The sequence below is a fragment of the Dipodomys merriami genome, unplaced genomic scaffold (assembly GCF_024711535.1).
Source record: "Dipodomys merriami isolate MVZ:Mamm:240054 unplaced genomic scaffold, mDipMer1.0.p SCAF_1, whole genome shotgun sequence".
Taxonomy (NCBI): Eukaryota; Metazoa; Chordata; class Mammalia; order Rodentia; family Heteromyidae; genus Dipodomys; species Dipodomys merriami.
In genome coordinates, this window is record NW_027202270.1 from 89034152 (window position 1) to 89051362 (window position 17211).

The 17211-nt window shown below is 44.0% G+C and overlaps 1 protein-coding gene across 1 annotated transcript; it reads left to right on the forward strand.

Moving 5' to 3' along the window:
* Positions 1-11526: 11526 nt before the first annotated feature.
* On the forward strand, positions 11527-14321 carry Rnase6 (ribonuclease A family member 6). Its single transcript, XM_070024748.1, has 2 exons — positions 11527-11634; positions 12739-14321. Exon 2 carries the CDS (start codon positions 12745-12747, stop codon positions 13204-13206), a length of 462 nt encoding a protein of 153 aa, XP_069880849.1. The 5' UTR covers positions 11527-11634; positions 12739-12744; the 3' UTR covers positions 13207-14321.
* The last annotated feature ends 2890 nt before the right edge of the window (positions 14322-17211 follow it).

Below are 17211 nucleotides of genomic sequence, written 5' to 3' on the forward strand. Positions count from 1 at the left end.
ATACATAGCTTGTCCTAGACATATACTCGTTATTACAGATAAGGGAAACCATGGAACCTAAGTTTCTTTGGGCCTGGCTTACTTCACTTAATGTAATTTTTTTTCAAGTCTTTCCATTTCCCAACAAATGGGGCAGTGTCATTCTTTCTGATGGAAGTATAGAATTCCATTATACACACACACACACACACACACACACACACATATATGTATATATATGTATATATAAATACCACATTTTCTTGATCCATTCATCTACTGAGGGGCATCTGGGTTGGTTCCATATCTTAGCTATAGTTGTGCTGGTAGCTTCAATTGAAGAAAGATAGCCTTTTCAGTAAGTGGTGCTAGCAAAATTGGTTAAACACCTTTAGAAAACTAAGCTAGATCCTTATATATCACCCTGCACCATAATCAAATCCTAATGGATCAAAGACCTGGAAGTAAAAGCACACACTCTGAAACCATTATAGGACGGAGCAGGAGAAACTCTGGGAGGTTCCTTGGCACAGGCAGAAATTTTCTTGGTAAAAACCCAAACACAACAAATCAAAGAAAGGTTGAACAAATGGGATTGAATGAAATTCAAGACATTTTCTTTCTTTTAGCTTCTCCTGAAAAAAAATCTGAGGCATTTTCATATGCTGAGGTATTACAGTGTAGTACAGTTAGTACAAGCTTCAAAGTCAGAACTAGACTCAAATCTCAAACCTGTACCAGCTACACAATTCTGGGTAAGTTACTTAGCTTTTCTGAGTTTTTGTGTCTAATTGAAAAGTTGATATAGTAATATGAAACTCAAAATGTAGTTATGAAAGTTAAATGAGACCACGTATACAATGTTCACTAAAAAAAGCAGTCATTAGTACAGGGAAGCCATGGAATGACGTATAATAATAAGGGATTAATAAGTACTACTTCTTTTTCTGTACTTCCCTTTCTCCCCACCCTCATATTCTGATACAAGAGAGCAGGCTTGGCTTATCAGGCACCTTGTCTTGATTACTACCCTCCTTGCTTCCTGATGACTAGTATTTTCTGCAAGGTGACTTAGGTGTCTCTTTTTAAACACATTTTCTAAGTTCCTCCTTCTGGATTCCTCTGGGCTGAGTCCTGTGGTTGGAATGGTCCAGGAATATGTTGCTTCCTCCATTTTCAGGATTTAATTTACTCATAGTTTCAATGTACAGGGAACCAAAATGTTGCAAATTTCCTTCTGCAAAGAGCAGAAGGTACAACTACTGCAGGCAGACGCCTTCTATGTGGGGGTAAGGAGGGATCACTACAAAGAAAATTCTAGTGATAAAGGGATCCTTGATCTATGGTAATATGTGACCATGCTAGACAGTAATTCACACACATATACCTCTTACTGAAGCAAGCAAAATAAAGATTTCTTGTAACTTGTCCAGTTGTAGCTCTCCTCAATCCCCATCACTGCCACAGAGAATGTAACATATTTATCAAAAGCTCAGTTATTTTTTAATATATTTTTATTGTGAAAATACTGTACGGAGGGGTTACAATTACATGGGTAAGATAATGGGCACATTTCTTATCAAGCATTGTAGCCTCCTGCCTTGTTTCCCCTTCCCATCCCTTCATATCCTCTCCCCCAACTCCGTCCCCCCCCACCAAAGTTGTAAAGTTCATTTTTCAACATAACGAATTGTACATCTCATTGTTGCAATGGGTCCTCCTGTATCCCTGTTTTAACAATTTGTTTTTTCCCTTCCCCTCCACATATACCAACATCATATATAGTGAAAGCAGGGGTTGTACCATGGGGGAGGGACATACAAGGCAACAAAGACATAATCTTATAAATATGTTAGAAACAATCACATGAAAGATCTCTCTCTCTCTTTTTCTTTTTTGTCAGTTGTGGGGCTTGAGCTCTAGGCCTGGGAGCTGTACCTGAACAATTCAGCTTAAGGCTCATGCTCTACCACTTGAAGCGCAGTTATTTTTAATGTTTCTCCAAAGTTAGCCTGGATCACTCACCTATTTCCTCTTTCCTCTGATCTAGTGTTTTCATTGATTTTAGACTCGCCTATACATACTTGGCCTCAGGCTGGTAAACTTCCTAAGGGAATGTCTTTGGTAAGCTGCATTGGATGGTATTGGTGAAAAGCCCACTCTTGCTGGGGGCATGGAGCTCCTCTCAGCTCCTGAAAACCATGACTGTTTCCCCAGAACCCTCTGGTATTTCCTGCTATTCTCTTTTTTTTTGGGGGGGGTGGGGGTCCGGTCATGGGGTCTGAACTCTGGGCCTGTCCCTCAGCTTTTCAGCTCAAGGCAAGCACTCTACCATTTGAGCCAGAGAGCCACTTCCAGCTTTTTTTCTGCTTATGTGGTACTGAGAAATCGAACCCAGGGTCTTATGTATGTGAGGCAAGCACTCTACCAACTTCCCAGCCCCTTTCCTGCTATTCTTGACTCTGAGGCTGATGGTATTTAACTTTCCCTCACTCTAGACCATTCTGTCCTCTGTGTGTAGAAGACCACTGAGCCTCAAAGGATCACAGCATTGGAGCCAGCACAGGAGGCACTTCTTAGAGATCTTTATGGCTGATGCTGATCATGAACAGAAACCTTTAGGAAGTGCCATGGCCCCTCAGCAGGGGCAGACATCTAATAGGAGCCCCTGGCAACTTGGAAGTTGCAAACAAATCTTCTTGATCTTGTCTCCTAAAAGGCAGAGTATAACTATAAGTAATAGTTATCAGGTGCTTGATAAATGCTCAACTCTCTTCTAATCACTATGCGTTGAATCTGTAATTCCTGTTTTATAGACAAGGTAACTGAATCACTGAAAGGTTGTAGGGCATGGGACAACGTTTTAAACCTAAATAATATGCCTCTAGGTCCTATACTTTTTTTTTGGGGGGGGGGTCCAGTCGTGGGGCCTGAACTCTGGGCTTGGCTGCTGTACCTCAGCTCTTCAGCTCAAGGCTAGTGCTCTACCACTTGAGCCATAGCACAACTTCTGGCTTTTTTTCCTGCTTATTTGGTTCTGAGGAATTGAACCCAGGGCCTCATGCATGCAAGGCAAGAGCTTTACCACTGAGCCACCTTTGCAGCCCCTAGGTCCTACACTTTTAACCACCATTCATGCTTCTTACACAGCATAACTACATGTAAAAAAAGAGTGCATATTGTGCCTTCTACCTCCTTAGTTCTTCATTCAGATGGTTTTCATTGCCTGGAGACTTCATCCACCATATAGAAAATCCGAGTAATTTATTCCTTGTGTAAAATAAAGACTAGTCTAAAATAGAGACTAGTCTCATTGGATCCAACACTGCCAAACTGCCAGTCTTGCTGATTGGATTCCTTACAAGTTCTCAGAACAATGATGGTAGCTGAAGAACATGATGAACAAAGGGAGCTCACATCCTAATGAGACATTCAGGATGTGGAGGGTGGTAGGTTTTTAAAAAAGAGGTAGCCAAGTAAGAACAGCACCACACATGTAGTATTCAAGTGAGCGGTAGGTTTTTTTATCGTTTTGGCTGGCATCAGGCCATCTTGGTCCTCCACGCGGTGGGGAAAGGCCTAGGAAAGAGAGCTGGGAGATCTGGGAAAGAGAGATAGCTGGGAAAGAGAGAGAGAAGAGCTAGAAAAGGACAGAGAGAGAGAGAGCAGAGAGCAGAGAGCTAGAAAAGAGCAGAGAGAGTGAGTCTGGGCCTAGGCTAGGCCTTATCTAGGGTATGGGTGGAGAAAGATATGGCCACATCAAATTCAGATGTGACCTCTTCCAGGTGTCCCAGTTGCCTAGGTAACACAGGTACTAGGTGGAGATTTTGCTTGGAGGAGGGTGGAGTCTGCTAGCCATCCAGGAGCAGACCTTACATTCCAGCCTTTTAATAATCATGAAATAGGGCATGGATTCTCTCTGGCTACTTCTTGCTGATAAGGGGCATTGACAATAGGGGTAAAAGGCTGCAATTTGGTCCCCTCCCAGAGAAGGCAGTGAGCAGCAACTGTCCCTTGGTGGCATGAATCCTTACATGAAGTCTGGAGAAGTCTCATGAGCATTGAGGGGCTGGAAAAAAAATACTAGAGAGCAAATAAATGGCAAGAGGAAGGACTTGAGCTAAAAATGTTGGTAGAAATGTCCCTAGCTACTTCTGACATCTGGTGACTAGGTAGAGAGTCAGGTGACAAAGGCAAGAATATAAATTCCTTTTCAGTTAATAGGTAGACAGGTATAGACATTGGATGGGCAGGCTTCTTACTTCCACTGACCTCCTGGCTCTGGTTAATTTTGAAAGGGCAGGCACAAAGTAGCTGATGTGACATCATCTCCTCTTACTCCTGTCCATGTTCCCTTGTTCCCCAGACTGGCTGAGTCTAGGTGCTTGTTGCTGGGATGGCTTGTCCCAGTTGGTATTCAAGGAGGATTGAACTCAAGGCCTGGGCAATGTCCCTGAGCACTTCTGCTCAAGGCTAGTGCTCTACCACATTGAGTTACAATAGCACTTCCAGTGTTTGGCTGGTTAGAGATAATAGTCTTGAGCCATGCTTCCAGCCTGGCTCTTTGTGGGTTAGTTGGGAGATGGAGTCTCCCGGGTTGGCTTTGAACTGCAATATTTCCACAAAACCCTTTATTATTTCCAATTAAAGCAACAAGGAGATCCAATAGACTAGAGCTTACCTAGTCCTTATCAAGAATTGATCAACAAATATTCTGCAATGCAAAACTTGTTAGATGTGATGAGAATTTTAGCACAGATAGGCCCAGAATTTTAGAGTCATGTAGTCAGTACCAGAATATACAACACAAAACAAAAAAGGCAAAACTCAAAACCTAAAATTTTTACAACAATGTTTAGTCAACTTTGCTAACAAAGCACATCAGATAGTTGGGCCTCAGTTACAAGGGCCTGTGAAAAGAGCAACTTGTTAGCAAGGCACCTTAGAATAGATGGATGGAGTAGTAAGCTTGGTGGAAGGTTAAGGGTCAGATGGGGCCAAACCCTTAACAACCATGTGGCCAAGATGGTGAATTCAAGATGGCAAATTTCTGAAAAAAAATGCAAAGAAACCCTGAACAAATAGATCAAGCCTACATTGGCTAGCCTTTGAGAGGGAACCCAGCCTGCATCACACTCTTCAGGGCACAAGCCAAAAAGTTGTAAAAAAAGGATAGAAAATTGGACATGAATGGCAGAGAGATAGCAAAGAGAGCAGTAGCAAAAACTGTGCACATCTGAAAATGGCATAAAATTAGGCTCTCTGGCTTTCCAGGGAGCACAGGAGGCATTTCAAAGGGGTTTCACGGCTCAGGCGTGATTCGCAGCACCCCATTAAATGAGTAGAAGAGTCAGTCCGGTGAGTGAAGGAGAGCTGACCAGGCAGAAGCCGCGTCCCAACTTCCCCCAGAGCCCTCTGGAAAGAAATGGCCAAGTCCCCAAAGCCAAGTGTCCTCGGCTTCAGAGGTGACCGGCCTTTCAGCTAAAGGCCATAGGAGCTCTCTGGCATGGCACCACCTCTGGACAGAGACTGAGCAACAGAGAGCTGTAGAGAGTAGTTTCAATCACCAGAGTAGAGAAGTGGTTTGGACGTGGATGTGAAGGCAGCAATGGTATCGATGCGCTGTGTCTGCAGCAGACAGATGGGTTTGCAAAAGGCCATTGGAACTGTGGGTATTCCTCAGAGCAAAAAGGGAAAAACAAACAAAAAAAGAAAAAAGAGGAAAAAAAAAACAGAGAGGAATCCCAGCTATCCTGACTTTAAGCCTTTTATCCGAGTCATGGCACCATTTATGTTAGGATTTTAAAAAGAGGTGGCCGAGTAAAAACAGAACCACACACGTGGTATTCAGGTAAGGGGTAGGTTTATTCATCGTTCTGGCTGGCACCAGGCCATCTTGGTCCTCCACGTGGTGGGGAAAGGCCTGGGAAAGAGAGCTGGGAGAGCTGGGAAAGAGAGAGAAAAGCTAGAAAAGAACAGAGAGAGAGAGCAGAGAGAGAGGAGAGCAGAGAGCAGAGATCTCGCTAGAGAGAGCTAGAAAAGAGTAGAGAGAGGGCATCTGGGCCTGGGCTAGGCCTTATCTAGGGTATGGGTGGAGAAAGGTATGGCCACATCAAATTCAGATGTGACCTCTTCCAGGTGTCCCAGTGGCCTAGGTAATGCAGGTACTAGGTGGAGATTTTGCTTCAGGAGGGTGGAGTCTGCTAGCCATCCAGGAGTGGACCTTACAGAGGGCATTTAAGGATCTCTACTCTGGTGCCCTCATTTCACTTTCAGTATGCTCCAGCTGGGCATCTCTTCCAATTGACATCCAGGGGCAGATGTAAATACCAAAATTTTATGGCCTGAATGTGTTCCTCCACATTTGTGTTGGAAACTTAATCCCCAAAGTAACAGTGTTTTAGGAGGTGTTCAAGTCGTGACAGTTCAATCCTCATGAATGGATTAATGCCACAATGAAAAGGGCTTTTATGAATGGATTTATGCTCTCTTGCCCTTCTGTCTTCCGCCATGTAAAAATAAAGTGTTCTTTCTTTATAGAGGATGCAGCAACAAGGTGTCATCTCACAACCAGAGCTGAATCTTCACCTGAACCTGGAAATCCCAGTATCTCTTCTAATTGTTGAATTTCTTCTTGATCTTCATTGGCTACATCAGAGTTGTTGGGTTTGAGGTATTCTTCCTCACTCTTGTTTGTTAACCCCATTTCTTCTATAGCAGACTGATCATGGATCATTTTGCCTTCACCTCCATAGTGCTGAGATTACCATGTTTGCCATTCTGCCCCACAAGGATTTTCATCAGCACGTTTCAGGGTCATTCATCAAGTGTAACACCCCCACGCATACACACTTCAAAACCCCCATTGCACCTTTTTTTTTCCTGACCCCCAAGTTGCCAGTCTTCTGCATTTTAGCAAGAATGGAGAAGAGACAGAAACTGACTACTGGCAGCCTTTGTGATTTTTCTTTTCTTTTTTTTTTCCTTTGTGATTTTTCTAACTTTTTGCCAGTGAATAGCAACTCAGATATTACACTCTGTTGCTCTGTCTCTGTCCAGACATGGCACCATGCCCGACAGCTCCTATGGCCTTTAGCCGAAAGGCTGGTCACCTCTGGAGCCAAGGATGCTTGGTTTGGGGGGCTTGTCCATTTCTTTCTAGGGTGTTCTGGGGGAAGTAAGGACACCGCTTCTGCTTGGTCAGCTCTCCTTCACTCACCAGATTGACTTTCTTGCACTTTTAATGGGGTGATATGAGTCATACCCGAGCTGTGAAACCCCTTTGAAATGCTTCCTGCACTCCCTGGAAACCCAGAGCACCTAATTTTTATGCCATTCTCAGATTTAGACAGTTTTTGCCATTGCAATGGTAAATGGTCAGAGGTCTGTTTTCTTTCAGGCTCTGTTCTCTCTGCCAATCATGTCCAACTTTCCCTATCTCTCCTTTTCTCTTTTCTACAACTTTTTGGCTTGTGTCCTGAAGAGTGCGATGCAGTTGGGTCCCGGGGACCCCCCTCTAGGTTCCCTCTCAAAGGCTAGCCACTCTAGGTTTGAAAATTGTCAGTTTCCATATGTTCATGTTTTCTTTGCATGTTCTCTGTCTTGCTAAGCCCTTTACCTCTGCCTCACCGCCATCTAATGAAAGATAACATTTTTTTCCCTTGTCTTATAGTTCAATCTCTGTCTTTCCTTGAAAGTACCCACACTATGTTAGAGGGTGCCCCTTCCTTTCTGCTTCTTTGTCTGCTTGTCTGCTTGCTTGCTTATTCAATAAAGCTCCAAGTTTTATTACCATCATGACTTGTTTAGAAGTTTGCCATATTGAGTTCACCACATGGTGGGTTAAGGGTTTGGCCTTTTCTCACCCTTACCCTTCAACCAAGCTTACTACTCCTCAACCCATTTATTCTAATGTGCCTTACTAACAAGTTGTTGTCTCTTTTCACAGGCCCTGGAAACTGAGGCCTGACTGTAAGGTATATTAAATAAGTAGGTTTCCTTAGGTAGCCGATGAAGAGAACACCATGGGCTATTCAGGCAGAAGAAGAGGTTTATTTACCAAACTGCTGCCCTGCCATGCATGATGGAGAAGCATGGCTGAAAAGGAAAGGTGGGGGGGGGGGGATGGGGGGGACCCACCTCTGGGTCAGGACTTACCTAGGCCTGGGACAGCAAGAGGTGTGGCCAGGTGGGGGAAAGGTGTGGCCACATTGGATCTGGATGTGACCTCAGGGTCTGGGACCCTCCTAAGGTCAGATGGGAGGCATGTGACCAGAGGTGGCCCAGGACATGACCTAGCAGGAGGGGAAAGTGACTACTTCCAGGTCTGGCAGTTACCTAGGTAACAGATACTGGGTGGAAACTTATCCAAGAGGGAGAGAGGTGTCTCTGTTCAGACCTTACACTGACCACCTGATGTGCTTTGTTAGCAAGGGTGTATAAACATTATTGTTAAAAATTTTGGGTTTTTGAGTTTTGCCTTGTTTGGTGTTGCCTATTCTAGAACTGACCACACGTTTCTAAAATATTGGGCAAAATAATACCATCTTACTGCTGGAATTCCAAGAGTCTAAGGCTGTTATTCATTTTTGTGTGCTATAAAACTTAATGTGCACAGGGTGTGTGTGTGTGTGTGTGTGTGTGTGTGTGTGTGTGTGTGTGTGTGTGTGTGTGTATGTGTGTGCGTGCATACCTATGTGTGTATGTCTTTGTGTAAACTTGTTATCTGGCATTGTAATCAAGTTAAATTGTCTGAGATTCCTGAAGTTTCTTCAGTTTGGATTCATAGTTCAGTGCCAGCCAGTCTACATGTAGTCCAGATCCCGTCCATCTCTTCCAACCTGGAAGACAGGCCTCACTCCTGCCTAGATCATCCTGACTACCTCCACCATGGTAAAAGTAGGCTGTACTCCCCCTTAACTCCATCATATGCAGCTGATTCCTGGTGAAAGATTGCTTTGGATTTGCAAAAGCTAAGACTCTTGTGTGACATTCTTTCTGTAATATTAGATTTGGAATCTTACCCAGCCTGACCTGGAAAAGGCTGGCTATGTTATGCTAGTGAAACAAGTGTAGGCCAGGAGAGCCTCTTGTGAACCTTGGTTAATTTAAGCACTGTTAAGGTCACCAGAAATCAATACCATATCTGTGCTAAAACTCTCATCACATCTACCATGTTTTGTCATTGCAGAATATTTGTTGGTCAATTCTTGATAAGGAGCAGATAAACTCTACTTAAGTCTATTTGATCTCCTGTTGCTTTACTTGGCAATAATAGAGGGTTTTTGTGACAAAGATTGCAGTTCAAAGCCAGCCTGGGCAGAAAAATCCTTGAGACTCCATCTCTCAACTAACCTGCAAAGAACCAGGCTGGAAGCTGGCTCAAGAGACTCTTATCTCTAATTAACCAGCCAAACACTGGAAGTGGCATTATAACTCAAAGTGGTAGAGTGCTAGCCTTGAGTACTCTTGAGTCCTCAGGGACAGGGCTCAGGCTTTGAGTTCAAACTTCTGTGAATACCAACTGGGATGAGCCATCCCAGCAATGAGCACCTAGACTCAGCCAGTCTGGGGAACAAGGAACCATGGAGAGGAGTAAGAGGGATGATGTCACATCAGCCACTTTTTGCCTGCCCTTTCAAAATTAACCAGAGCCAGGAGGCCAATAGAAGTAAGAAGCCTGCCCATCTAATGTCCATGCCTTTCTCTCTTTTTTTGGGGGGGTGTCCAGTCGTGGGTCCTGACCTCTCAGCCTGGGCGCTGTCCCTCAGCTCTTCAGCTCAAGGCTAATGCTCTACCACTTGAGCCACAGCGCCACTTCCGGCTTTTTTCTTTTTGCTTATGTGGTGCTTAGGAATCGAACCCAGGGCCTCATGAATGCAAGGCAAGCGCTCTACCACTGAGCCACCTTCCCAGCCCTGTCCACGCCTTTCTACCTTTTAACTGCACAAGATTTTTCATTCTTGCCTTTGTTACCTGTTGCTCTCCCCTACCTAGTCACCAGATGTCAAAAGTAGCTAGGGACATTTCTACCAACTCCAGGACAGCCTGGAATGCAAGAGATAAGAACTAGCCATTTTAGCCAATTCATCTAATTTTTAATTTTCTGCCCCAAACCCTTCCTCTTGCCATTTGTTTGTTTAGTATTTATTTTTTGCCCACACCCTCAATGCCTCTTCCAGATCTCACTCAAGGACTACCATCAAAGGACAGCTGCTGCCTGTTGCCTTCTCCTGGAGGGGACCACATCTAACCCCTAATGTTGATGCCTCTTGCCAACAAGAAGTAGCCAGAGAAAATCTTTGCCCTTTTTCGTAATTATCAAAAGGCTGAAATGTAAGTTCTGCCAGGGACATGCAGGCCCTGTGTAGACACCTCCCTACCTCTTGGCTAAGTTGCCACTCAGTATCTGTTACCTAGGTAAGTGGCACACCTGGAAGGAGTCACCTCCTTCTCCTGCTAGGTTACATCCTGGGCTGCCTGGGTTCACATGCTTCCCATCTGACCTTATGAGGTTCCCAGACCCTGAGGCCACATCTGGATCTATTGTGGCCACACCTTTCCCCCACCTGGCCACATCTCTTGCTGTCCCTGGCCTAGTAAGTCCTGGCCCAGGGGTGGGTTGCCCCATTTTTCAGCCATGCCTCTCCACCATGCAGGGCAGGGGCAGCTATTTGGTAAATAACTTCTTTTCCTGCCTGAATAGCATGTGGCACTCTCTTCACTGGCTACCTAATGAAACCTACTTGTTTAATATACCTTACACTATGTAGCTAGGATTATTGGCATGAGCCCTGGCACCTAGCCTAACTTTGAATTGTTCCCAAAAATTCAGTTCAGGTGTACCCTCCCTCAGGTATCACCCTCTATTATTTCTCCATGTACCTTGTAGTATGCTCCATCATACTATGAACACCATTATATGTATTAATTTATAATATATTTGTTTATTAATCTGATCCTTTCAATAGATTATGAATTTGAATATCTCAATATTTGGCTCAATAAACATATATAAGTGAATAATTGTTCATATCTACTATAAATAAACATTATCAACTACTTGGCAGCTATTATATCGGATTCTCATGGTATATTTTCTCTGAAAAGCTTGAAATCAGGGGCTGGTAACATGGCTCAGTGGTAGAGTCCTTGCCTTGCATGCACAAGGCCCTGGGTTTGATTCCTCAGCACCACATAAGCAGAAAAAGCCAGAAGTGGGGCCATGGCCCAAATGGTAGAGCCTTGGCCTTGAGCTGAAGAGCTGAGGGACAGAGCCCAGGCTGAGTTCAGGCCCAATGACTGACAAACAAAAAAAAAAATTGAAATCATAGAGCATCAAAAACCTAAAGGCTCCAATCAAGAAGGAGGCACTAAATCTACCAGGAAGTGATCAGTTGCTCAAAACTGTGTTTTGAATCATCTTGTTCTAAATGACCTTTCTCTAGAGACAATGGTGTCACTATTTTAATGAGCATAGTTTCACTTCACTTTCATGAAAGTTTACTTCTGCAAAACCTTAGGTTTCTTTTTCCTACAAACTAATTTTTCTCCTTCCCGACAAGGGCAGTTGTGTCATGCTTAAGAGAAGAGAAGACAAACTCTCTGAACCTGGGACTAACTACCACCTCATCAGGAACTCAGCACCAATACCTGGTAAGAGGAAAACTTAAAGGCCAGGAGTGAGTTGGTCAGTAGAATATGAAACCTTTAAAGACAAAACAAATAGTCACAATTTCTTTTAGGAAACTGAGTCTTGAGTGTTAGGAAAGATGAAGCAGACAAAAGAAGGCAGTAGAACAAAATAGGTCCTAGTCATGGTTGCAAAGGGACTCCATGTAACACAGAACATGGTTGGAGTAAGAAAGAGTGGGGAGTGTATGTGTGTGTGTGTGAGAGAGAGAGAGAGAGAGAGAGAGAGAGAGAGAGAGAGAGAGAGAGAGAGAGAGAGAGAGAGAGAGAGAGAGAGAGAGAGAGAGAGAGAGAGAGAGAGAGAGAGAGAGAGAGAGAAAGAGAGAGAGAGAGAGAGAGAGAGGTGGGTTAGGTTTTTATACATTCTAGAGTGAGACTCTTCTTTGGAATTTCTTTGTCCTGCTCTGTTGGGGATTTATTGTCCAACCAGTCCTGTTTGGGGTTTTATGGTAGGAGTGTCCTTCTGACTTCCTACACTTTCGGATAAGGCCAGTCAGGAGCTCTCAGATAAAGTTTATTTCAGATAAAGTAAGGGGTGAGGTTTTCCTGAGAATCAGGAAGAATCACTAGGGAAGTTTGGTCAGTGGCCCAAGGGAGCAGTGTGGAGTTACAAGAACAAAGCAGATTCCCATCAATTAATAGCTTTGTTCTCTATTTTTTATTTTGTGCCAATGCTGGGGCTTGAACTCAGAGCCTAGGCACTTATTTTTTTTTTTAAATTCTGGTATTGTACCTACCACTTGAACTATTGGAGATGACTTACAGACTTTCCTACCTGGGATGGTTTGAACTGTGATCCTCAGATTTCAGCCTCTTGAATAGCTGAGATTACATGCACAAGCCAACTGTACCTGGCTACTTTGCTCTTTTTTTTTAAATTTAATTTAATTTTATTTGTGAACATACTGTACAGAGGGGTTACAATTACATGGGCAGGATAATGCATACATTTCTTACCAAGCATTGCAGCCTCCTCCTTTGTTTACCCTTCACATCCCTTCCCAGCCTCCCCCTCCCCACCAATACTTTGCTCTTTTATTTCTATGATCTCCCATTATCTTCCTGCAGAAAAAGATGGTGTTGTATCTCATGAGATGCCTTTCTCTCCTGCTGCTGCTGGAGCTGTGCGAGCCATTGTATCCACTTGATGTTTGGCCTAAGGGACTCACTAAGGCTCACTGGTTTGAAATTCAGCATATCCAGTCAAGTTCTCGGCCATGCAACAGGGCAATGAGTGGTGTCAACAATTACACACAGCACTGTAAGCCAGCAAATGCCTTTCTGCATGACTCTTTCCAGAATGTGGCCACTGTCTGTGATTTGCCTAATATCATCTGTAAGAATGGTGAGAAGAACTGTCACCAGAGTTACAAGCCTGTGAACTCCACCCACTGCAGACTCACATCAGGGAAGTATCCCCACTGCCACTACAGTGAGGATATCCAGTACAAATTCTTCATTGTTGCTTGTGACCCCCCAGAAAAGAGTGATCCTCCCTACCAGCTAGTTCCTGTGCACTTAGATAAGCTGGTCTAAGATTATGAGCCCATCTCCTCTCATTTGACAGTTTTTTTCACAGTTTCTCCAGATTTTTTTCTTATTTTTTCTCATTTGTGTCAATATTTGGGTATGATCTTGAAAGACCCCCTCCCCAACCAACCAGGCCCTGAGCCTCTTTGTAGGGGAACAGAGTTTTGTATCTAACCAAGCTATTTCTGGCTTCTGTAACATGCTTTGCTTTTCTATTACCCCACACTCCCCCTTTGATAACTAACCTCACCAGTTAATCAACAAGCCCACACCCTACTAACTAATCCCACCCCGCAGTCAGCCCCCTGGTGTGAGCGAACGACAGGCGCTGACAAAGGTCACTTCCTCATACCAAGGGCGGGAGACACACAACTCGGGGCATGTACACCAAGGGACCCCCTCGAACAGTGATTGGCCAAAACACATGATTTGTTTTAAAAGGATTGGCTGCCTGCGTGCAGACCAGGTTGTAATACTTTAAATTTACTGGCTGAAAAAGCGCGGGCACTCCTGTAACGGACAGAGGGGTCCCATAAAAGGACCATCCCCGGGACTGCTCGGGGTTCCCAGCCACTGACCCGAACCTTGCGGATCTCGAGGTCACGTGCACCTGGGAACCTGGGCATGCCCAAATAAAACCCTCTTGCCTTTTGCATCTGGTGTCGTCTGACTGGTGCTTGGGGCAGGGAGGTCCTGATATGGGGGACACCCGAAGTCGGGGGTCTTTCAATCTCAAGGCCTGGGTGCTGTCCAGTGTTCTATCACTTTAGCCATAACTCTATTTCTGCTTTTTTTTTGATGCTTAGAGATAAGTCTCAAAGACTTTCCTGCCTGTGCTGGCTTTGAACTAGGATCCTCAGATATGAGCTTTCTGAGTTGCTAGGATTGCAGGCTTGATTTCTATTTTCTTTGTTTATTCCTTTGTTCCCATAGAAGGTGGGAGTTACCAGAACCTGACAGAATAGAATTGGCACAAAAAAAGATAGGATTCTTTTTTGCTGTGGCGTGCTGTCTGTGTTGAGGAAGGGAATACAGGAAAGAAAGTAAAGGGCCAGGCTCAAACATTTGACCTTTAAATTTATTGCACTATATTAATGACAATAAAACCACTTCCTGCTGCATTATAATGAGTGTGAATGTATTTCTATGCACCCTTAAATTATTGTCAGCCAAGCCGGGCGCTGGTGGCTCACGCCTGTAATCCTAGCTACTCAGGAGGCTGAGATCTGAGGATCACGGTTCAAAGCCAGCCCGGGCAGGAAAGACTGTGAGACTCCTATCTCCAATAAACTATCAGAAAACCGGAAGTGGCGCTGTAGCTCAAGTGGTAGAGAGCTCGCCTTGAGCTGAAGAGCTGAGGGACAGCACCCAGGCCCAGAGTTCAAGCCCCATGACCGACAAAAAAAAAAAAATTATTGTCAGCCAGTATTCAAAGGAAAACTATTTTGACATTAGGTTGATAGGCCACTTTTGAGACCTCTTTTTGCTCTATATTAAGGAGTTGGAAGCAGGTCCTCCCTCCCTTTGAACTCTGCTCATGACTCTTCATACTTCCCTTGAAACCATCATCCCCCATTACTATTTGGAACAGTGCCAGTATTTCTGAAAGAGTTGATGATACTGTTAGGTTTTTAAAAAGAGGTAAGCCGAGTAAGAACAGCACCACGCACATGGTATTCAGGTAAAGGGTAGGTTTATTCTTTGTTCCGGCCGGCACCAGGCCATGTTGGCCCTCCATGCGGTGAGGAAAGGCCTGGGAAAGAGAGCTGGGAAAGCTGGGAAACAGAGGTGCTTTGGAAAGAGAGAGCTGAGAAAGAGAGAAAGAGCACTGGGAAAGAGAGAGAGAGCTGAAAAAGAAGTGGGAAAGAGAGCTGGGAAAGAAGTGAAAAAGAGAGCTGGGAAAGAGAGAGAAAGAGCTAGAAAAGAGAAAAGAGCTAGAAAAGAGAGCATCTGGGAAAGGTAGGAAAGAGAGCTAGGAAAGAGAAGAGAGCTGGGAAAGAGAAGGAAAGAGCTGAGAAAGAGCTAGAAAAGAGCTGAGAAAGGGCATCTGGGCCTGGGCTAGACCTTATTTAGGGTATGGGCGGAGAAAGGTGTGACCACATCAAATTCAGTGGATGCAGATGTGACCTCTTCCAGGTGTCCCAGTTGCCTAGGTAATGTAGGTACTGGGTGGAGACTTTGCTGCGAGGAGGGTGGAGTCTGCTAGCCATCCAGGAGCAGACCTTACAGATACTTTTGTAATAGAGTCTAACACTGGTCCTTTTTTCACTTGTTTCTATATTTAATCAGACAACATGTACATAGATACCTTATATATAACATTGATTTATTTTGGTACCAGTCCCAGGGCTTGAACTTGAGGCCTGAGCACTGTCTCTGAGCTTGTTTGGATTTTGCTGAAGGCTAAGGTAACATTTAAGTAGTAGTATAGTTTTTGGAGGGGCAATAAGTTGTTGTAGATCAATTTTCCTATTGCCTATCATAATGGACTAATAGAGCAAGGGAAAACTGTCCCAATCAGTTCCTTGTCAACCATCAAAGTTAAGTGTGATCATTGTAAGTTAGAAATGTTTTGTAGAGTGGTAAGTCTTTGGTTAACAAAAGATCACCTATGTTAAAAATTAAGAATTACCTGTGGTACAGAATGGTGTTTGTGTGTGTGTGTGTGTGTGTGTGTGTGTGTGTGAGAGAGAGAGAGAGAGAGAGAGAGAGAGAGAGAGAGAGAGAGAGAGAGAGAGAGAGAGAGAGAGAGAGAGAGAGAGAGAGAGAGCATGCTAGTACTGGGACTTTAACTCAGGGTCTAGATATTGTGCCTTAGCTTTTTCACTCAAGGCTAGGGCTCTATTATTTGAGCAATAGCTCTACTTCTGTAATTTTGTTTTGTTATTTGCTGGTTAATTGGAGATGAGTCCCATGGACTTTCTTGCATAGGCTGGCTTCAAAGTTTGATCCTCAGATCTTGAAGTGAGGAAGCTGAGGTTTAGTAATTTCTTAGAGCCATCCTAGTGCCCCTTACTGAGAGGAGGCAATTCATCACCCAGTGCTAAAAAGCCTAGAGGAGGGTGAGGCCATTCATTGAATGCAGATGCGCAGTTCAAGGTGAGCTAGAAGAACTCTGCTTCAGAGAAATGCAGATGTCATAGTTTTAGGAAAGCTTTGCATAGAGAATGTTCTGATTCTTCCTTGATTACCTCCCAAAATGGTTTGAATCACCTGCCTCTGAGTAGCCTCTAAGTATACCCCATATAGAAGGTTGAGACGTAGCTTCCCTAGATGAAAAAGTTATGCTGGTACTTGAGCTTGTCCATATAAGGTCTGCATTTTGCTAAGGCTTGGTCTCCACCCCAGCATGTGGTTTTTGTCTTTAAAAGCTTTGTGTAAGCTCTGTTCTGGGCTGCAGGTCTTTGAGACTGGAGTCCATCTGTGGATGCCAGCTTTCTAATAAAGATTCCCAATTTGACTTCTCTATTTCTTGCCAATGGAGGTTCCTTACAACCATCTCAGCTACTTGAGTAGCTAGTAATTTCTGGGACTCTCTAAAGTTTGTTCAAGACAGTGGTCTAGCAAAATTTCTTAGACCAAACAACTCAACTGTCACACACAATTGTGTTTATACATTAAAAATAAATCTCATGAATTAAAGATATTTGTGGTACTGTAGGTTTAATCTGTCTGAAACATTAGAGAATATAAAATGTTACTTAAAATTAGTGAAATATGTTATATTTCTTTTATTTTCTCTGACCTTAAAATTATAAATAACTAGTTATGATACACACACACAGACAGAGGTAGAGACAGGAGATTTGTGGGTCAAGTGAAAGACCCCCGACTTCGGGTGTCCCCCAAATCAGGACCTCCCTGCCCCAAGCACCAGTCAGTCGACACCAGATGCAAAAGCAAGAAGGTTTTATTTGGGCATGCCCAGGTTCCCAGGTGCACGTGACCTTGAGATCCGCAAGGTTCGGGTCAGTGGCTGGGAGCCCTGAGCAGTCCCGGGGATGGTCCTTT